Below are 23,946 nucleotides of genomic sequence, written 5' to 3' on the forward strand. Positions count from 1 at the left end.
ATGGAAGAAGGGTTACAACGTTAGATCAGAGAAGGTTTCCAAGAGAGGGAAAAGTAGGATCTGGGGGTTAGGGAGGGGATGGTAAGAGGGGGGGTTAAGCTTTATCATGGTATTAAGCTTTATTAAGGGATTTCTTGAAGAGTATAGTTTTTATTTCCTTTCTGAACATCTTGTAGTCTGGGGTTGTTGTCAATAGGTTGGAGACTTGGTTGTCTATCTTCACTGCCTGAGTGGGCCAGTAGTCCGTTGTATAGTTTTTTTCCGTTTACTTCTTTGATTGGGGGGTAAGTGAATGGGGTGTGTGTTTTTCTATGCCTGGTAGAGGTGGTTTGGATGAGGCGGTCGTTTAGGTAGGTTGGGCTGTCTCCATTTATAGTTTTAAATAGTATACAGTAGAATTTAAATTGTATTCTTTCCTGGATTGGAAGCCAATGAGAATTGATGAATGCCTCAGTAATGTTATCATGTTTTTTCAATGAATAGACGAGTCTCAGAGCTGTATTCTTATTATGTTGCTGTCCATATTTGTAGCAGATACAAAAGTTTTGCTGCCCCAAAGCAAATATGAATGTATACCTAGGGTTACCAGGCGTCCAGATTTCCACGGACATGTCCTCCTTTTGAGGACATGTCTGAGGGCCTGGATGGCTTCTCAAAACCTGGAACCTTGTCCGAGTTTTGAAAAGCTTCCAACGTCGGGACTGCATCTGCGAATGCGTGGATGTAACGCGGTGATGTCACGCACAGATGCGCGGATGTGTAACATTATTGCGTCGCATCCGTGCTGTCCCGACGCACGAACAGGTTAAGGGGTGGGGCTGGGGACAGGGATGGGGCGTGACGCGGGTGGAACTGGATGGGCCTGGGGGGGCGTGGCCATGAGTTTGGATTTTCCTTCGGGAAAATCTGGTAACCCTATATATACCAAGTAACATAGTAAATGATGGTCCATCCAGTCTGTCCATTAACGGTACACATTATAAATTCATGATTATATTAACTTGTCTTTTTCCTTTGATATTTCTGAGCTATAGACCGTAAAATCCACCTGGTACTGTCCTAGTTTCCAGCTGCTGAAGTTGCCATCTAAGCTCACTCCGGCCTATCCAACCATCCTGTTATTTGCAGGACACCTACTGTAAAGTCTGGCCAGTAAGGTCCTCATGTTCCAACTTACTGGAGTTCCCATTGATGCCCACACCAGCCCATCCTAAACCGAATCACCGCAGTTGGAACGCAGACCGTGAAAGTCTGCCTAGTACTGGCATGAATTCTTTCATTTATACCATTCATTTTCTATTTAGAGATCCTCAGGGTTTACCCCATTCCTTTTTGAATTCCATCATGGTTTTCTTCTCCACCACTTCCCTCGGGAGAGCATTCCAGGCATCCACCACTCTCTCCGTGAAAAATAATTTCCTAACATTACTCCTAAGCCTTCCTCCCTGCAACCTCAATTTATGCCCCCTAGTTTTACCATTCTCACCCAGTGATCACTGCTTTCAGACCTGCGTTGCCTAATGTCCTGCATTTAATATCTGTCATGTATCTTATGTTTAAAGGTGAGAGTGGAGCTGGGAAAACGGAGGCCAGTAAATATATCATGCAGTACATAGCGGCCATCACGAACCCCAACCAGAGAGTCGAGGTGGAAAGGTGAGACCCAGACTTTTCATGTTAAGGGGCCATTGAACAATGCACCACACAGTTACCTCTAGCCAGCACCAAATGAGTCTTCAGTGGCTTGCAACAGGAGCTATTGCCCCCGGACCAGCGGTATCTGTGGCAGGACCATGATTGCTGCAGCTCCCTCCTGTGGTAATCCCCGCTGGCCTTCTCATTTTTCCTGGGCCCTCTGAGAGTTAAAAAAATATAAGGTTGGACTCAAAAACCCAGAAAAACTGATGGGTTTTAGAAAACTGTCTGGATACCTGAACAGTCCTCTAAAAAGAGGACATGTCCAGGTAAATTTGGATGTATGGGTTACCAGACATCTGGATTTCCACGGTCATGTCCTGGGGGGTGTGGCCATGGATCTGGATTTTCCCGAAGGAAAATCTGGTAACCCTAGGTAATCCTACACTAGACTCAATGGAAAGGGAACTACTTCCAGGGCTACCGAGAGACAAAGCCAGGCCCGAGGCAAACATTGTTAAGGGACCTGCCACCTCTGCCACCATCCCTAGTTCTCTATTTGCCTTTAGTCATTGAATGCCAGGCAGCAGTGATCAAGAGAGAATGCTTTGCCAGCAACAACTCCTTCTTCCAGCCAAGTCCCGTCTATGCAGAAACAGGAAGTTACATCACAGAAGGGGGGGACACGGCAAGAGAAGGAGCCATGCCTACCATTCAATGAGTCCAGACAAGTAGAGGATGATGGGGGGGAGGGGGGCATGGAAGGTAGGGAGGGATAGATGCTGGATCTCACCTGGGCTGCTGGCGCTACCACACCCTCCCTTTGGCAGCCCTGACTACATATTTCTATAGCGCTACTAGACATAAGCAGCACTGCACACTAAACACATATGAGACAGTCCCCGTTCTACAGAGCTTACAATCTATTCAAGACAAACAGGACAAATAATGGATTAAGGAGTTATTTATTGTGGGGATGATTAAAACAGATAGGGTACTGGACAGGTAAATAGAGGGGTTAAGAGTTAAAAACAGGCTATAAAAGGTAGACTTTGAGCCTGGATTTCAATAGGGTCATGTCATTTTATGTCACTGGCAAATGAAAATGAGCAGAAAAAAATGTGAAACTCTGTACTTTCATTTTTCATAGTACTCGCTCTTCCAAAAGTGGATGGGCACTGTTTACAAATGAGGTACGTTCTCTCAGAATGCATGCCTGTTCCAAAAAGCATGCACTGCTAACAACATAAGGAAAGGAAAGAACATTCCAGGAAATCTATTTTTAGTATTTATAGATCACTTATATCCGTAGTGGCATATATTCAGGTACTCAAGTATTTCTCCCTATCTGTTCTGGCGGGCTCACAATCTGCAATCCAAAAAAAAACCAAAGCCAGCAACCCTACAGCAAATATACAGCAAAGGAAAAAAGAAGGATAAATGAAAACATCATTTTAAATGTAACACCAAATAAGATAAACCGTACTTGTAAAGGATAACGAGAAAAGAAATCAAGGGTGTCATTCAGAACATACCCAATAGATGGCGCTGAGCACTTAACTATATGAAGATAAAAAGTGCTAGGAAAAAAGAATACTGTATATTATTCAGAATATCTTCCATTGTATGTATGATGCATTTTCCAAGAACTAAAAAAAGTAGCATTAAACCCCACTTGTGCAGCCACCCTTGATTTCTTTATATGTTGCTCATATGCCAGTTTCATTTTTATGATCATCATATACAATCATACTTATGTCCCACTGTTCTGTCATGCACATAAGTTCTTCACCCTCTAAACTATACCATTCCCTTGGGTTTTGCAGCCCAAATGCAAGACCTTGCATTTCTTAGCATTAAATTTTAGCTGCCAAATTTCAGACCATTCTTCAAGCTTCAATAGGTCTTTCTTCATGTTATTCACACCATCCGGGATGTCTATTGCAGATTTTGGTATCATCTGCAAAGAGGCAAATCTTACCCCACAGCTTTCAGCAATATTGTTTATAAAAATGTTAAAAATAACAGGCCCAAGAACAGAACCTTGAAGCACACCACCGGTAACATCCCTTTCCTCAGAGTGATCTCCATTGATCACTACCCTCTGTTGCCTTCCACTCAACCAGTTCCTGACCCAGCACATCACTTCGGGACCCATCCCATGGGCACTCATTAGAGGCCTGTGTAGAATACTGTCAAAGACTTTGCTATAATCTAAATACACCACATCTAACACACATCCTCTATCCAATTCTCTGGTCACCCAGTCAAAGAAATTGATCAGATTTGTCTGACAAGACCTACCTCTAGTGAATCCATTTTGCTTCCAGTCCTATAATCTGCCAGATTCCAGAAACTTCACCATTTTCAGTTTTAAAAGTGTTTCCAGTGTAGTAGAACGGTTACAAGTGGATTGAGTTTTCACTCCTTCAAAAATTACAAAGATTAGGGGACATTTGATGAAGTTACAGGGAAATACTTTTTAACCCAATAGAAGGTCTAGAAGAGGTAAGCAGGCAGATTGATAGGTTTAAAAATGATAAATCCCCAGGACTGGATGGCATCCATCTAAGGGTAATCAAGGAACTGAAAGGGCTATAGCTGATCTGCTTCAAATAATAGCCAATTTGTCGATCACATCGGGAAGGATTCCAGAAGACTGGAAGGTGGCGAATGTTACGCCGATCTTCAAGAAAGGTTCGAGGGGAGTTCCGGGAAACTACAGACCAGTGAGTTTGACCTCGGCACCGGGAAAGATGGTAGAGGCACTGATAAAGGACCGCATCATTGATCATCTTGATGGACACGATCTGATGAGGACCTGCCAGTATGGCTTCAGCAAAGGAAGATCTTGCTTGACGAACTTGCTGCACTTCTTCTAGGGAGCAAACAAGCAGATAGACAAGGGTGACCCGGTCGACATTGTATATCTGGATTTTCAGAAGGCATTCGACAAAGTTCCACATGAACGACTACTTTGAAAAATTGCAAGCCATGGAATCGAGGGTGAAATATTCACGTGGATTAAAAACTGGCTGATGGACAGGAAACAGAGTGGGGGTAAATGGACAATACTCGGACTGGAAAAGCGTCACGAGTGGAGTGCCGCATGGTTCGGTGCTCAGACACGTGCTCTTCAACATATTTATAAATGAACTGGAAATTGGTACGAGTGAGGTGATTAAATTTGCAATTATTCAGAGTAGTGAAGACACGGGAGGATTGCGAAGACCTGCAACATGACATAAACACTCTTAAGACATGGCAAATGAGGTTTAACGTGGATAAGTGTAAGGTGATGCATGTTAGTAACAAAAATCTTATACACGAATAAAGGATGTCCAGTGAGGTACTTGGAGAGCCCCCCCAGGAAAGAGACTTGGGAGTACTGGTCAACAAGTCGATGAAGCAGTCCGCGCAATGTGCGTTGGCGGCAAAAAGGGTGAACAGAATGCTAGCTATGATTAAGAAGGGGATCACAAACAGATCAGAGAGGGTTATCATGCCACTGTACTGGGGCCATGGTACGCCCTCACCTGGAGTACTGCGTCCAGCACTGGTCGCCGTACATGAAGAAGGACACAGTGCTACTTGAAAGGGTCCAGAGAAGAGCGACCAAAATGGTTAAGGGGCCGTACAGTGAGAGGTTAGAGAAACTGGGCCTCTTCTCCCTTGAAAAGGGGAGACTGAGAGGGGACATGATCGAAACGTTCAAGATAATGAAGGGAATAGATTTAGTAGATAAAGACAGGTTGTTCACTCTCTCCAAGATGGAGAGAATGAGAGGGCACTCTCTAAAGTTAAAAGGGGATAGATTCCGTACAAACATAAGGAAGATCTTTTTCACTCAGAGAGTGGTTGAAAACACCCTCCAGGGATTCAAGACAAAATTAGACAAGTTCCTGCTGAACCAGAACGTATGCAGGTAAGGCTAGTCTCAATTAGGGCACTGGTCTTTGACCTAAGGGCCGCCGCGTGAGTGGTCTAACCCAGCAGCGGCAATTCTTATGTTCTTAGTCAACCTCTGGAATGCATTGCCAAAGGTTGTGGTAAGAGTGGATAGCATAGCTGGTTTTAAGAAAGGTTTGGACAAGTTCTTGGAGGAAAAGTCCATAGTCTGTTATTGAGAAAGACATGTGGGAAGTCACTGCTTGTCCTGGATTGGTAGAATGGAATATTGCTACTCCTTGGGTTTTGGCCAGGTACTAGTGACCAGGATTGGCCACCGTGAGAACGGGCTACTGGGCTTTAAGGCCCATTGGTCTGATCCAGTAAGACTATTCTTATGTTCTTATACTTACCACAGAAGTCAGACTTACCGGCCTGTAATTCCCTACTTTTTCCTTACTTCCACTTTTGTGGAGAGGGACCATATCCACTCTTCTCTAGTCCTCCAGTACCACTCCTGACTCTAGAGACTCATTGAAAAGATCAGTCAGCAGGAGCCACCAGAACTTCCCTAAGTTCCTTCAGCACCCTCAGATGTACACCATCTGGCCCCTTAGCTTTAATTTATCTAACTCCTCATGAACACAACCCTCTGAAAATCGATCAGGATCAACTTCCCCTCCATCCCTATTCGTGTTTGTCTTCTGCAGTCCCTCTCCTGGCGCTTCAGCCATGAACACAGAACAGAAATATTTGTTAAGCAATTCAGCCTTTTCTTTATCAGCTTCTACATATTTCTCCCCTTTATCTTTGAGTTTCACAATGCCACTTTTGCACTTCTTCTTATCACTGATATATCTAAAAAATGTTTTGCCTCCCCGTTTTATCATGTCAGCTATTTTTTCTTCCATTTGCATCTTTGCTTTCCTGACTGCTTTCCTGACTTAACTTTTCCAGATATTTTGTGCCTGTCTTCCTTTTTTTGCAATCTTTTTTAGTTTATAAAAGCTAACCTCTTCTTCCTTATCTTCTCAGCTACTACTTTTGAGAACCAAAGCAACCTTCTTTTCCTCTTATTTTTACTTACTTGCCTCACTAAAAGGTCTGTCGCCATTACAATAACTCGTTTCAGTTTTGCACACTGCATTTCTACTCCTTCCAGATGTTCCCATCCAGACAATTCCTTGACGTAATTCCCCATCTGAACAAAGTTAGTTTTTTTAAAGTCCAGACCCTTTACTTTTGAATGAGCCCTCTCTACCTATCTTAATATTAAACCATACCATGCAGTGATCACTAGATGCCAGATGATCACCCACAGTAACATCAGAAACACTTTACCCATTTGTAAGCACTATGTTCAGTATGACCCCATCCCATGTGGGTTCCATTACCAACTGCTGGAACAGTTATCCTTGTAGAGAATCCAGGATCTCCCTACTTCTAGAAGACCCTGCAAGAGGGATACCCTAATCAACATCCGGCATGTTAAAATCACCTATTAGTATATTTTTCCCTTTTTTAGATATATTCTGAATGTCTACTATTAAATCTCTTCTTCCGTCTGTGAAGATCTGTATATCACACCAATATAAATATGTTTACCATTCCTTCTTCCTAAATTGATCCACAGTCCTTCTTCCTTGCCCTGCAGATCCGGCAACTGTGCAGCTTTAATATGATCTTTAACATATAACACTACCCCCCCTCCTTTTCTTCCTACCCTGTCTTTCCTAAACAGATTACACTATGTTTTCCTGAACCACATCTCCGTGAACACAACTATATCCAACTCATCTTCTTCCATCACAACTTCTAGATCCAAAATCTTGTTTCCCATACTTCAAGCATTAGTATATACTACTTTCCAGACATTGCCCCCTTTTCTCATCTGTGTAGAGGTATTCAGTGATTTACTTACCTGAAGGCTTATACCAGACATGGGCAAACTATCCCGGCCCGTTTAGCATTTTAATCCGGCCCGCTGAGTCCAGTCAGTCAAGACCCGAGGAGGAGACAGAGGATTTGAGGCTTTCATGTCGCTTCAACCATGCCACTGTCTCCACTTCTGACCGAACTGCTAAGAACATTGGCTAAATGCAATATGGCAGCCGAGCCTCTCCCCTCTCACAATGGGGGCGATGCCTCGTGGAAGCCACCAGCAGCAGTTGAGGCTGAAGGGGGAACGAGCACCGCTTCCCTCATGTCCTGCTTTGTGCGGCGGCTTGGAGGTGGGCGGGGGTCCATTTTTCTGTTGTTGTACACTTCCTGTAGTGACAGGTCAAAGTCACGCAGACAAGCGCGTGCAGGGATGTCTGTGCGCTGGATTTAAATAGTATTTTAAAGCGCTCTGAGGGGGTGGGTGCGGTGGCATATTTATGACCACGCTTTCGATTTCCGGTAGCCGAATAGGAGCCCTTGTTCCAGTTCCGTGCTCCCTGTCTTTTTTTTAAATCCTATTCTTGGTAATAACGCCTCCACTTGCTATCGACGTTTAATCCTCAGTACATTTGGGGGAGGGGGAGACAGTCCCTGGCCAGTTGCATGAAGGAAAAGGGGTACAGTCTACTCCAGAGAAGGGAAGGATTTGAAGGAGGACCGGGATTGTGAGGAGGAGTGCTGCCTTCCCATTTTAAAAACAAAGAGGGGGGGAGGGGGGAAATTAAACTGTGTTTATTTGAGGCTCCAGAACAGATGCTGCCCCCTCCCCTTGCATGCCTATGGAGATACACCTGCAGGTAGGTAAGTGCATGGGGGTGGGGTGTGTGACAAAGCAGCAGGACTTGGTGTGGGCAGTGTGGCTGGGGGAGGGGAGCTGCACGCTCGGCATTGCTCCTTTATTGCCTTTGACCCAGCTTTCTACTCAACTTTAATGTTTCTTGAATGGATGGGGGTGAGAAGCTGTGATATTTTCTTCCCAGTTCTTTGCCCCAGTTTTAACAGTGTGTGTGTTTGGGGAATGCGTTCCTTCCTTTCATGGGTTGGAATTGCCTCTTTTCTAATTGGGGGAAGAAGGGACATGATAACTAGGATTGTCTGGCGACAGTCGTTCGCAAACTGTATAAATAAACATTTTGTATTTGTATGACATTTTTGATAAATTAGAAGCATTCCCAGTGGCAATTGTTTGGGCTACTTTTTGGGCTACTCTGACACACGTTAACATAAGAACATAAGCAGTACCTCTGCTGGGTCAGACCAGAAGTCCATCGTGCCCAGCAGTCCGCTCACGCAGCGGCCCATCAGGTCCAGGACCTGTATAGTAATCCTCTATCTATACCCTTCCATCCCCTTTTCCTTCAGGAAATTGTCTAATCCCTTCTTGAACCCCAATACCATATTCTGTCCTATCACACCCTCTGGAAGCGCATTCCAGGTGTCCACCACCCTTTGGGTGAAGAACTTCCTAGGATTGGTTCTGAATCTGTCCCCTCTTAATTTTTTTCGAATGCCCTCTCGTTCTTGTAGTTTTCGAAAGTTTGAAGAATCTGTCCCTCTCCACTTTCTCTATACCTTTCATGATCTTGTAAGTCTCTATAATGTCCCCTATAAGTCTCCGCTTTTCTAGGGAAAAGAGCCCCAGTTTCTCTAATCTTTCAGCATATGAAAGGTTTTCCATACCCTTTATCAATTGTGTCGCTCTTTTCTGAACCCTCTTGAGTATCGCCATATCCTTTTTAAGGTACAGTGACCAATATTGGAAGCAGTACTCCAGATGCGGGTGCACCATCGCCCGATACAACGGCAGGATAACTTCTTTCGTTCTGGTTGTAATACCTTTCTTGATAGTACCTAGCATTCTATTCGCCTTCTTTGAGGCCGCTGCGCACTGTGCCGATGGCTTCATTGTCTTGTCCACTATTACCCCCAAGTATTTTTCTTGGGTACTTTCACCCATTACCAGCCCTCCCATCGTATAGCTGTACTTCGGGTTTCTGTGTCCTATATGCAAGACTTTACATTTATCTACATTGAACGTTGGGCTACTTTTTGCCATGAGTTTGGCTGGAAATTTTTTTGCCACCTGGAAGGATGGAAAAGGAGAGATGCTGCTGGGAGGGGAGGAGGGAAAGGGAAGGAAAGAGAGTTACTGTTGGATAGGGGGAGGAGGGAAGGGAGAAAGGGTACTGCTGGACAGGAGAGGAGGAAAAAAGGAAGGAAACAACTGGCAGGAAGCTTAGAGGAGGGGAAGGGGTCAGGGTGGAATGGAGAGATCACATGAGGGAAAGGAGAGAGACAGAGGAATGCGAAAGTAGAGAGAGATTGATGCTGGGAAGGGGTTAGCACAGCAATAAGGAGAGGGGGGATAAAGATGCTAGATCTGGTGTAGGAGAGATAAAAATGAAGAGAGCAGTAAAGCTGGAATGAATAATGTAAAAAGGAGAGAGGGGGCGCAGGCTGGATGGAAAGGGGAGAGGGGCATAGAAAGAAGGCAGATGCCATATGGAAGGGGGAGAGGACAGACAGGGGCAGATGCTGGATTGAAGAGACAGAGAGGGCAGATGCTGGAATGAAGAGAGCGAAAAGAAGATGAAAGCAGAAACCAGAGACAACAGTTTGCCCTTTGTGGGGGGGGCTTTCTTTCTTTCTGCCTTAGCCCTTTCTCTTACCATCATCATTCTGTGGTGCATCAGACACCCCCCCCCCCCCCGGTTGCCCATACCCCTCAGTCACTCCTCCCCCCCGGTCACCCGGCCCCTCTGGCAAATTTAAGAACCCATTGTGACCCACGAGTCAAAAAGTTTGCCCACCCCTGGCTTATACTCACCTGGGGGCTTTGATCACCCTGCCCCATTGCTTCTATTTAAAGCCCTCTTTAGCAGATTAGCCAGCCTGCCACCGAAGACATTTCCTCCCTTCTTTGATAGATGCATCCCATCCCTGCTCAGCAGCTCTTGGAAGATCATCTCATGGTTCAGGAAGCCAAAACACTCTTGACGACAACATTGACGTAGCCACGCATTCATCTTCAGGATGCGAGCTTCTCTGCCCTAGCCTTTACCCTCGACAGAAAGGATATAAGAGAATATCACCTGCTCACCTGACTGCTGATTATGAGCTTGCTGAGACAGACAGGGAAAAATGCCTGAGTACTGAATAAATCCATGTAAATCGTTCTAAGCTCCCCTGGGTGAACGGTATAGAAAACTGAATAAATAAATTTTAGGTTTCCAAGTCAATGTAGATGTAGGCAAATGTCCACTAGTCTACACTGTGGACATTATACCATACCAGCCCAATGCACAATTCAGAATAAAAATGTGAGAACTATATGTTCTGAAATATTACAATCAAGAGCAATAAATCTCAAATTATTTTCTAACATCTAAACTTAATTTCATTGTAATATTATTCCTCTACTAACAATGCTATAAGCTGACCAGTATTTGTGCTTAAAAACAACCATTGTAGGTTCCTTTCTCAGAGAATTTAACTTCTGTATGCACAAGTTTAATTCAAATGTTGTGTCTTCAACATGCCCAACAGAGCTTGAAAATTCTTTAGAATCGCCCAAATAGTATCCAAGCCAGAATACATATAATAATTTAAATATTGAAAAACCATATTTTACCTCCCAGCAAAATAGCCACCGCAAATATGGACCTCAGCTAGTGAGAACTGAAGCTAAAAGCCACAGTGCTTTTACAATGGCTGACTTTGTGTCACATGGAGTAATAGCTGATGTCATATCTTCACAGAGAGGCTAACTCCTAAGGAGCTTATTATTCCAAATTTACACTCTTGTGGCAGTCTCACGAGATTGCCTCTAAAGGTCATGGCAGCCATTTTGAAATCAGAGCCAGCATGGGCAGGAGAGACTGGGGATGAGTCATGTCCTGACTATACCCCCTAGACCACTAGGGAATGTAAGAAAGGCCCAAGACAAGTATCTATATGTAGGAAGATGGGGGGAGTAGAGACAACTTCTATTTGGGGAGAAGGGGGAGGGAGGAGATAAACAGGACAAAACACTAATTTTCGGCTTTCACTGAAAACACCCAATCAGTTTTGGCTGAAATCAAAACCATGGCTATAGCCATCCAAATGAAGTTGAAACCAGGTAGAGAAAGGATTTGGGACAGTTATGCCAATGAAACAGAAACCAAAATTCAGTTAGCCTCTACTCTGCAGCGTTGTCAGTTGGTGGCTACTGACCAAAGCGGTTCTAGATCCCAAGTCCTGATATTTGAAGATGACAATTCTGTCCTCCACTGCAAGTACTATGACTCTTGCCTTCACAACACACCTGGCTGACCTACAGTATGGGAATCTAACTTAGGTTCCTCCACATGGCTGTGCCACCACTAAACACCAGACCAGCTGAAATAATATACTGTATTTCACTTTACTCCTGATTAGGGTTACTAGTCCCAATTTCTCTGGACATGTCCTCTTTTTGAGGACATGTCTGGGGGTCCAGATGGCTTTTCAAAACCCGGCACTTTGTCCGAGTTTTGAAATGCTTCCAACATATCGCCGTCGAGCAGGAGGGCATCCACGCATGATCGGATGCCACGCGATGATGTCACGCACATGCAACGTGTCACGTCACATGCACGGATGCCCTCCTGCCCGATGAGAGCAGGCAGCGGGGGGCGGGGCTAGGGTAGGATTGGGGGCGGGACTGGGACATAACAGAGCGGGGATGGTTGGAACTGGGTGGGCCTGGGGGGGCGGGTCTAGAGGTAACCCTACTCCTGAATCCATTCTTGTTTTGCAAGCAAGGGGAGAAAAACCCTCAACTCATGCTTTCAAGATTAAAAAAATACCTGGACTGTCAACCTTATTCTTTGTTTCCTGAGTCCAGGTGGCCTGCTTTCACTGAGACCCTTAAATGTGCTAACCAGCCCAGCTCCTTGGGTAGTAACCAGAGCCTTTTAATAGCTGAGGCTTTTAGCATTCAAATGACAGAGCCAGTCCCAGGGTGAGCACTTTAAACATGGATAGGGGAATAATTGACAAGGAAGTAAGCCTTAATGAGCAGCAGCTGCAGTGCTCCTAACTGTTCAATATTGGGAATTACAGTCGGAAGTGTGCAAGAGGGAAAGTCCTGCAAGAAATGTGATGCCTTCTGTCATCTGCTCAATAAATGTGGCATCCGTGATTTCCATTAAACAGTCTGGTTATAACTGTACTATGACTGCTAGGAAACTGGTTGCATGAGGCATACAAGAATGCTGATATTCCAGCTTGTCAATACCCAAACGAAGATAATTTTACCTTCTGGGCAGACTAGAAGGTCAAATTTCAGTGGTTAAATGGAATAATCCATATACTGATGAGCCTGATGCCATTAAAGCATCTGGAGCCAAATGAAGAGAGCAATTTCTTTCAAATAAGGATTTAGATCAGTGGTCTCAAACCTGTGGCCCGGGGGCCACATGCGGCCCGCCAGGTACTATTTTGAGGCCCTCGGTATGTTTATCATAATCACAAAAGTAAAATAAAACAGTTTCTTGATCATATGTCTCTTTAGCTATAAATTACAATATTATTATTGACTTAGCCAAAAGAAAAGATTTATAAACTATAAAGAGTTTTACCTCATGCAAAATTGTCATTTCTTTAATAAGACATTAACTATTTTTTTCTGAGGCCCTCCAAGTACCTATAAATCCAAAATGTGGCCCTGCAAAGGGTTTGAGTTTGAGACCACTGGTTTAGATACATTATAATAGAGTAAAATACTAGAATTTATATTCCTCGGTTCACTAGGATTAGTGTGGATTGCAATAAAAATAAATGTAGAAGTCTATAAAGGAAAACATTTATTTCTGTAGTGATAGCATATCAAATAGAGCAAAAATTGTATTAAAACAATCTACTGTAATATGTTTTATCCTTAGAAATTTCCCAAACAGGTACTTTTTCAAAAATTGTGGAATTTAAGATAAGAGGATTCTAGCCTCAATTCTAACGGTAGAGAGTTTCATAACTTAGCGACCTGGTAACTGAAAGAAGCAGCATATATTCTATTATGGATGAAGACGTATGAGGAGAGACTGGAGGCCCTGAATATGTCTACCCTAGAGGAAAGGAGGGACAGGGGAGATATAATTCAGACGTTCAAATACTTGAAGGGTATTAACGTAGAACAAAATCTTTTCCAGAGAAAGGAAAATGGCAAAACCAGAGGACATAATTTGAAATTGAGGGGTGGTAGATTCAAGAGCAATGTTAGGAAATTCTACTTTACAGAGAGGGTGGTGGATGCCTGGGAAGCGCTCCCGAGAGAGGTGGTGGAGAGGAAAGCGGTGACAGAGTTCAAAGAATCGTGGGATGAACACAGAAGATCTAGAATCAGAAAATAATAGTAAATATTGAGCTAAGGCTAGTACTGGGCAGACTTGCACGGTCCGTGTCAATCTGTATATGGCCGTTTGGGAGAGGACGGCTGGGGGAGGGGCTTCAATGGCTGGGAGCGTATAGATGGGCTGGAGTTGGTTTTGACGGAGATTTTGGCAGTTGGAACCCAAGCACAGTACCGGGTAGAGCTTTGGATTCTTGCCCAGAAATAGCTAAGAAGGAAAAATTTTAAAAATTTGAATTGAATCAAGTTGGACAGACTGAATGAACCATTCGGGTCTTTATCTGCCGTTATCTACTATGTTATGTTACTATGTTAAGAACCGATTGGAAGACAGAAAACAGAGAGTAGGTTCAAATGGTCAATATTTTCAATGGAGAAGGATAAATAGTGGGGTAATGGATTAATAATTTTTTTGGGGGGGTTAAAGTGATTGTTAGGTATATATATTAGTTAAAAGTGTTTTTACTGTTACGTTATTTGTGTAAATAACTGTTATGCACTATGATTGTTTGAAACTTGTTTTAAAAATTCTTTATTCATTTTCAAATTTACAATAAGTGTGACAATATGTCCAAACAAATTAACAATAAATATATCACTTAATAATCATCAGTGGTACAAATGATATGCTCTTATCTCCCACCCTTCCCACCCTTTCCTAATAAAATTACCCCCCTCCCCCCTCACAATTGAATTTGTAAATTTAAGGGAAAAAATGTCATCTAATCAGTACAATACTTTGTTAATGGCTCCCACACATCTTGAAATTTCCTGAAACATCCCCGCCGTGTTGCAATAAATCTCTCCATTTTATAAACATGACATAAGGAATTCCACCAGAAATTATAATTTAATCTACTCCAGTTTTTCCAATTATACATAATTTGTTGAATGGCAACCCCAGTCATTATAAGTAATAATTTGTTATTTTTTGTAGAAATCTGACTTTTTGCTCTCATTGCCATACCAAACAGCACAGATAATGCCACTGGGTTGTCTAATAAACAATTAATTTGGTCCCAAATTGATTTCCAAAAATTCATAATAAATGGACAATAGAATAATTAATGATCTAAAGTCCCTGCTTCGAGATGACAGTGCCAGCATTTATTTATTTTTAAATATATTTTATTGAGCTGAACAAAAAATCAAATACCAGAAATCAATTACAAGCAAGCTCAGCATTTTGGATAACAAAACCCGTCTCTAAAAAACCCCTATCCCAACACAACCCACCCCAAAATAAATAACCCCCCCTTCCCAGGGTCCCCCTTCCAAGTACATCTCATCTAGAGAAAATTATACAAAGATCAAGTAGACCAGGTGTAACAAAAGAAAACAAAATACAGATTCAACAATTCAGCAAGCGACTTCAGGCCAACGGGGTCATAGATGTCCAGAAGGGTTCCCAAGTACGTTGAAAGACCCGACCTGGGAGAGAAGAGAAGTCCAACACATCTCTCCGTTCCCACATCAAGAGGGTAATCATCCGACATCTCCACAAAGAATAATCGGGAGCAGTATCTTCAATCCAGTGGGTCAAAATGCATACCAAACAGCACAGTATCATATGATAATGCCACTGGGTTGTCTAATAAACAATTAATTTGGTCCCAAATTGATTTCCAAAAATTCATAATAAATGGACAATAGAATAATTAATGATCTAAAGTCCTTGCTTCGAGATGACAGTGCCAGCATTTATTAGACTTAGAGCTATCCAGTTTTTGTAACCGAACAGGGGTCCATAACGCTCTGAAAAACCCAAGTATGTCTCATAGATGTCTCACTGTACATCTCATCCTCCAAGTCCAAATTCGTGGCCATTGAGATGCAGTAATTTGATGCTTAATCTCAATGCTCCAAATGTCTCTCAGATCAGTGTTTGGTTTCTTTTTAATAAATCCAGTCAGCAATTTATACCACTGGGCGGCCTGGTGACCCAAGAAGTCCGCCTGAAAGCATAAGAACTCCATACTATATTGATTATTAAGGTTTTTCCAGTCAGGGAACCCCGCCTGAATGGCCTGCTTCAGTTGCAACCATCTAAAACTTTCTGATTTATTAAGGCCATATTTATGGTGCAACTGTGGAAATTCAAGCATTTTACCATTACAGATAACATCATCTAATAAACGTATTCCTGCTATCATTCAATGCTTCCAGGCGAGCCTTTCTCTGCCAATTTGAATCTTGGAGTTCAGCCATATAGATTGATTTGTAGATTTGTGAATTGGAATAGTTGTTAAATTACTTAGATAACACAATGTTTTCCATGTATCAGCTAATATTCTGTTATCTTTACTGTAACTAGACATTTTGATACTGAGCACATGGCAAAGGCATAATGGAGACATGAGTTGCCATTCTAGCCACAACCAATCTGGGAGTTTTCCATGAAATCTGGGAGAACCCAGTACATACCCTGGCGCAAAATATAGGCTTGATGATACCTATAAAAATTGGGAAAATTTACCCCTCCCTCTGAAATTGGCCTTTATAAAGATACCAAGACCACTCTAGGAGTTTTACCCAGCCAAATAAATTTTATAAGAATGCTATTTAATTTTTTATAAAAGGACCCTTCAAAATAAACCGGCAACATACCCATCTGATAACAAACCACAGGCAAAATCATCATCTTGATAGTTTGGACTCTCCCCCACCATGAAAGATGTAAAGGATTCCATTGCTCACACATTTCTATAACTTTCTGTAATAATGATTTTTCATTTATTTTCATTGTTTCTTCCATCGTATTTTTAATCCAAATGCCTAAATACTTTATTCCATTCTCCCTCCAAAGAAAGGGAAATGAATCAAACAAACCTTTTGTACAATGGACATTGAGTAGAAGAATTTCTGATTTACTCCAATTTATCTTGTAACCTGAAAATTTTCCAAATTTCTCAATCATTTCAAGTAAGCAAGGAATGGTTGTCTCAGGATTTCTCAAATAGAGCAATATATCATCCGTGTAAGCCGAGACCTTATATTCCCGATCTCTACGAGGAATACCCTGAATCTCCTCCACTTGCTGAATGGCTAATAACAAGGGTTCCAATACAATATCAAAAAGCAGAGGAGATAAGGGACAGCCTTGTCTAACCCCCCACTGCAACCTAAAACCTTCTGAAAAATTATTATTAATATACAATTTAGCAACAGGGGAGCTATACAATGTTTGAACCATTTGTATAAATCCTGAACCAATACCGAACCATTCCAACACTTGATACATGAAGGTCCATTCAACACGATCAAAGGCCTTCTCTACATCGAGGGATACAGAAAAAACCAGATCATTTAAGGCTTTTGACAAATTCAACATATGCAAGGCAAGCCTAGTGTTGTTAGAAGAATGTCTTTGAGCAACGAATCCTGTTTGGTGCATTCCAATAATAAAAGGGAGAGCTTTAGCCAAACGTATAGCCAAAGTTTTAGCTAAAAGTTTTCCATCTACATTAATTAAAGAAATAGGCCTGTAATTTGAAACCAGTGTGGGATCTTTATTTGGCTTTGGCAAGACTATAGTTAATGATTCCGCCATGGTACCCGTAATACAACCTTTAGTTAGTTGAGTCTGATATAAATTTAACAAATATGGTAATAGGGTAATTTGGAATGATTTGTAGAACTCTACTGTAAATCCATCTCCACCTGGAGCAGATCCAACTCTAAGGGACTTCAATGCTGTTTGCAATTCTTTTATTGATATTGGCTTTTCTAAGCTTTCTTTTATATGTTCAGGAATTTTCAGCCCCTTAATTAAATTTAAAAATTCCAATCCATCCTTTTCTTTATCTAAATAAGGCTCAGAAGAATACAGATTTTTGTAAAAATGTAAAAATTGTTTTAAAATAGAATCAATTTGGGTAAAAGCATTTCCTTTTTCATCTTTTATCGCCACTACATTTGTTTTTTGTTTTTTTGCTTTTAAATAATTTGCCAGTAATCTTCCTGCCTTATTTGAATTTGCATTATACAATGCCTGTTGAGAAAATAAATCTTTCCTTATCATGTTAGAAGAAATCTCATTATATTTCCCTTTAGCTTTCAAGAGATCCTGTAATATAGATATTTCCATTTATCCATTAATTTTGATTCCAATATCTTAATTTATTGTTCTAACCTGGAAAATTGACTTTTAATTTGTTTTTAATATACGCCGAGAAAGAAATAATTTGACCTCTTATGGTTGCCTTAAAAGCATCCCATAATGTTTCCACTGAGATATCTTCCGTATTATTTAATTGAAAATAATCATTTATTTTTAACTGAATTTTCTCAGTAAAATTTGGTTCTACAAGCAATGCATTATCGAATCTCCATACAGATCTACTATCTTCCTGGTCAATTATTTTAATTTTAATCCACACCCCACCATGATCAGACAAAATGATTGGATCAATGGAGGCTTGTGTTACTTGCTGAACTAATGCATTTGAAACAAATATATAATCTATTCTTGAAAATGATTTGTGAACATGGGAGCAAAACAAAAATTCCCGATCATTAAAATGAAATATTCGCCATATATCTTTTAAATCACAATTTTGAACCAAATTATCTAACCCTAATGATTTCATAAATCTGCTAGGTTTTTTGTCCTTTAAAGGATGTATAACAGCATTAAAATCCCCTGCCACAGCTAAATTAGAAGCAGCCAGTGGTAACAATAATTGTTGTAGAGATTTGAAAAATTCAATTTGGTTTGAATTAGGTGCATATACATTGAATAGCGCCATGGTAGTATTTACCAGATTCATGTCTACATGCATCCATCTTCCTGAAGGATCAGCAGCAATTAATTTGAATGTAGCATTACATCTCTTATTCACCAATATTGCAATACCTGCTTTTTTCTTTACAGCTGGGGCATAAAAGCAATGTTTCACCTAATCTCCTTTAAGTTTTTGAGACTCTAAAGCTGATAAATGAGTCTCCTGGATGTAACATATATCAACATTCTGTTGTTTTTAAAATAGAAGTGCTTTCTTTCTTTTTATTGGATGGTTGAGGCCATTAACATTTAGCGAAAGTAATTTAAGCTCCATTAATATATTTATTTCCAGCACATTTGAATTTCAACAAATACTTCAATTTAATATAATTTTCATGCACATAACTCATTTCCCTCAATTTACTATATAAAAAATTCCTCCCCTCTCTTAATTTCTTATGTATTATATTTCTATGATACCAAAAACTCTTCCCTATGCCCTCCCCTATCCCTCCCCTCCTAATATTACGATAACTTGAAGACATATGCTCAGACCAGCAACCCTTTCCCTCCCATTAGCATCTTATTTAACTATTCCTCCTTTACTATTAAAAATTGATCAAACTATATATTTTAAACCCCTTACTTTCTTTATTAATTAAATACCAAACTTTTATATAAAAATCTTCATGAATTCAATTCAGTTAAGAAATTTGTACTTTAAAAGTACATTTTAAATACCAAAATTGCATTAGAATTTCCTTTACAACCCCTCTTAATAATAGTAAAATTGATTTTAAAACTATTAATGCATTACAAGATTATAATGTATCAACTCCAATTAAACTAAAAGTTCAATTTAATTAAATTATAAAATAACTTTATTAAGGTATGTTACCTACCTAAGTAAAAATTAACCATCTCATGAATACCTTTAAGTTATTTTAAACTCCTTCATAACTATAGAATTATTTAACTATTAATGATTTAAAATAAAAAAATTAAGAATTTTACTTTTTAATATTATAACAACAGAAAATGTAATAATTTTCCAATCTTATTTAAAATAATATCAATATAATATTTAATTTATATTTTAAGAATTACCTTTGTAGTACTATAGTCTCTATAATAAATCCATTTCTATTAACCTTTATTGCTTTCCTTCAAGGTAAAATCAAATATATTTAACATGACCCATCATTTAGGCCTTAATTAGTTTTATCAATACCACTTTAATTTGCTGCTGTATGTATCATAGTTGAAAAGACCTACAATTCTAAATCTGAAGTTAACAAACTCTCAGCAAAGTATCCTTGTCCCATAGTTTGTCTGTAGAAGAGTTTTAAATTTGAAGCTCATCTCCTAAACCAAAATATTTTTACAAAGACATTCAGGTTCTAAATACAGAAAAACATGCTTGGTTTGTTGAGTCAAAGCTCCAGAAAAGCAAAACCTGACAGCAAATATGTATATCAACTGAATGTATAATAAACCGAAGTTAAGTTCTGTAAGTGACGGGGGACGGAGAGAGTGAGCGTGCTCTGGTGAATCTGATTCATGCACAGTTTGATACCCTTTCTGTTCAGGTGCAAAACTAGCAGGAAGATGACTCTGATGAAGTCCAGCACGATACCCAGGAAAACATAGGAGGACCGAAGGCTGTTTAAGTCTTCAGCCTCAAAGCAGACAAGGAGCGAGTTGGGTAGGTCGAGCAGTCGCCAATCCCCTTGGCCCTCCGTTGCCCCGCAGCCAGTCAAGCAGCTCTTTCAGTTGGCAATCGCAGAGCCAGCTGTTGTTAGCCAGGTTGAGGGTGAGCTGCAGGGGTGGAGTTCCGCAGGGTGCCGCTCTGCAGCCGCTTCAGCGCATTTTTGCTCAGGTCCAGGCTCCGAAGCCGCACCAGGCGGCCGCTCCCTTCACCATTGTTAATCACCGGAAACCGGAAGCATTGATGTTACCCGACATCAGGAAGTCAGCTGAATACCTTGCAGTCCTAAAATGTTTCAGAATGCTTCAGGATCCACCAAAGCACGTAGTTCTCCTGTACCCCAGTGTCCGAAGCAAAACTTCTGCATCAGAAACTATAGGGAGGAGGCGAGCCGCTCTTTTCCTCTATAGGGGGACTTCAACCCACGAAACAGCATTGGCTCACCTACAACTCAACCTTTGTCCGTTCACAAAGACCCACAGCATTGATCATCAGCAGAAATCTTTCACTTCTCTACTCTCCAGGGGACTATACCCAGGAATCTCCCTAGCTGTTTTCTCGAAGGAATTTCCTCAAGGCCTCACTCGATGCTCCTCCCTCTGTCCTCCATATTCTCTCTGACATCAGGTATATATGAATATATGAATATTTAACTTCTCATTTGTTTTCAATTCTGTAGTTGAATCCTTTTCAATTTTAATTTGAACTATTCTAAACATTCCATTACAGTTAATGAGTGATTTGTAGCAGCCATCTTAATGTCCATTAAAGTGAATAGAAAAAATATTAACTTTCCCTTAACCAACTTTTTCATATTCAATTGAAACCAATAAAAATAAAATTTCAAACATATCTTCTTTTCCTACCATTGTTTTAATTCCATGAAGTAAATTACATTCTAATTCATAGATGTTTCTTGGGATGAAAGGAAATCCTTAAGTTTTTCAGGATCACTAAACTGATGGAATTTTCCTTTGTATGTAATTTTCATTAACACAGGATAATATAAACCATATTGAGCTCCTATTTCTTTCAAAGGTTGTCTAAGTTGTAAAAAATTTTTCCTCACCTGAACAGTCTCTTTTGCAAAGTCTGGGAGAAAGATCAGTTTGGAATCTTTGTATGTTATATTTTTTGTCTCTTTTGCAGCTTTTAAAATATCCAGTACTTGATGGAATCGTAGTAGTCTTAATATTACAGTTCTTGGGTTTTCTTGATGTTGAGCATTTTTCTTTCCAATTCTATGTGCTCTCTCTATTTCCAATGTACTTTTAATTTTTATTGGAAGAATTTTTGGTATTACATCCTCTAAAAAAGAGATCATGTTTTTCCCCTCGGCACCTTCCTTTAATCCAATTATTCTTATATTCTGATTTCTAGATCTGTTTTCCATATCAATTATTTTCTTATTCATTTCCATCAAGATATTATGATCATCCTTGTAATTTTGTTGTATGTGTTCAAATTTTCCCATTTTATCTTCCAATTTGTCCATTCTATTATTTAAAATATCAAACTTACTGTTCATGAGATTCATTTCTTTTTTCATTTCCATTAGATTTAAATTAATATTCCTTAATTCTTCCATTACCTCAATTAGATCTAGAGCATCCATAAGTAATGGAACCCCACTGGCAGTTTGTGGATCCTCCTTTAGTCTCTTAGCCTTTCCTGTTGATTTAGCAGGAGTTTCTTGTAGTTTTAGATTAGTTGATGCAATTTTCTCAAATTTTAAAATGAATCTGGAGAAGATTTATTACTTTAAATCTAATAAATTATGCTCATAGGAGGGAGCTCAGCCGTTAGCCAGTCATCCCCTAAGCCTTCAAGTTCCGGAATCGATTGTTTGAAACTTAATAAAGATTTATAAAAAACAAAACATTTTTATCAATGATCTAAAGATGGGAATAACTAGTGAGATAATTAAATTTGCTGATTGCACAAAGTTATTAAATCACAAGAGGACTGTGAAAAATTGCAAGAGGACCTTGTGAGACTAGCAGACTGGGCGTCAAAATGGCAAATGACATTTAATGCGAGCAAGCGCAAAGTGATGCATGTGGAAAGAGGAACCTGAACTATAGCTATGCGATGCAGGGTTCCACGTTAGGAGTCACTGGCACGGAAAAGGATCTAGGTGTCATTGTTGAGGATACGTTAAAACTCTCAGCTCAGTGTGTGGCGGCGGCTAAGAAAGTAAATAGAATGTTAGGAATTATCAGGAAAAGAATGGAAAACAAAGATGAAAATGTTATAATGCCCTTGTATCGCTCTATGGTATGCCGCACCTTGAACAATGTGTGCAGTTCTGGTCACCATATCTCAAAAAAGATATAGCGGAATTAGAAAAGGTACAGAGAAGGGCAACAAAAATAATAAAAAGGATGGGACGCCTTTCCTATGAGGGCTCTTCAGCTTGGAGATGAGATGGCTCAGGGGGGATATGATGGAGGTCTATAAAATACTGAGTGGAGTGGAAAGGGTACATGTGAATCACTTGTTTACTTTTTCCAAAAATACTAGAACTAGGAGGCATGTAATGAAGCTACCAAGTAGTATATTTAAAACAAACCAGAGAAAATATTTATTTGCATGAAATAGAAACAAGATAGCATTGGCAGATAAAGTCCAAATGGCTCATCTAGTCTGCCCATCTGCAATAACCATTATCTCTTTCTCTCTCCGAGAGATCCCATGTGTCTATCCCAGGCCTTTTTGAATTCAGACACAATCTCTGTCTCCACCACCTCTTTTGGGAGACTGTTCCAGGCATCTGCCACCCTTTCTGTAAAAAAGTATTTCCTTAGATTAATCTGGAGCCTATCACCTCTTAACTTCATCCTATACCCTCTCATTGCAGAGTTTCCTTTCAAATGAAAGAGACTCAACTCATGCGCATTTACATTACGTAGGTATTTAAATGTCTCTATCATATCTGGAATTCATTGCCGGAAAATGTGGTGGTGAAATCAGTTAGCTTAGCAGGGTTTAAAAAAGGTTTGGATAATTTGCTGAAAGAGAAGCCCATATACCATTATTGAGATGGCTTGGAGAAATCCACTGCTTATTCCTAGGATGAGCATCATACAATCTGTTTTAATACTTAGGATCTAGCTAGGTACTTGGCACTTGGGTTGGCCACTGTTGGAAACAGGATACTGGGCTTGATGGACCTTTGGTCTCTCACAGTATGGCAGTTCTTATGTTCTTATTTTTATCATGCTGTATATTAACCATGAGAGGAAAGTGAAGTAGCAAATTGTTCCTAGAACGGGAACATCGGATGAAATTCCGAATTAAAAAGAAGGGAGTCAGATTCTCTCCAAATAAATTTTGAAATATGATGGTTCGATGCATGAGATGTAAAGCTTGCTCAGTGGCTTGGCGTAGAGTTGCCAGGTTGCTCAGTTCAAGGAAGGAGCTTTTGAGCCAGTCCAGGATTTATGACAACCCCATTCTGTTGGTTTACGGAACCTACAGTACTTATTTCAATAGGTGGAATTGGAGACTACAATTTATTTATTTAATATCGGCTGTCTAGGGGCCAATTCTGTATTGGGACAAGTTTCAAGTTTCAAGTTTAATTATTCTTAATGAATCGCCTATTTTAAATCACTAAGCGATGTACAAAGCCTTAACACATACAGATTAAATATTATTGGCAATATAAAATAAAAAATT

At 40.3% G+C, this 23,946-nt stretch overlaps 1 protein-coding gene across 1 annotated transcript in view; it reads left to right on the forward strand.

Annotated features, from left to right (window-relative positions):
- MYO1G (myosin IG) overlaps positions 1 to 23,946 on the forward strand; it is a 348,860-nt gene that overhangs the window by 36,108 nt on the left and 288,806 nt on the right. Inside the window, exon 3 of the mRNA XM_033931919.1 lies at positions 1,563 to 1,656. Within this exon, the coding sequence (XP_033787810.1) occupies positions 1,563 to 1,656 (94 nt within the window). The remainder of the gene's footprint in view (positions 1 to 1,562; positions 1,657 to 23,946) is intronic.

The sequence above is a fragment of the Geotrypetes seraphini genome, chromosome 2, assembly GCF_902459505.1.
Source record: "Geotrypetes seraphini chromosome 2, aGeoSer1.1, whole genome shotgun sequence".
NCBI lineage: Eukaryota > Metazoa > Chordata > Amphibia > Gymnophiona > Dermophiidae > Geotrypetes > Geotrypetes seraphini.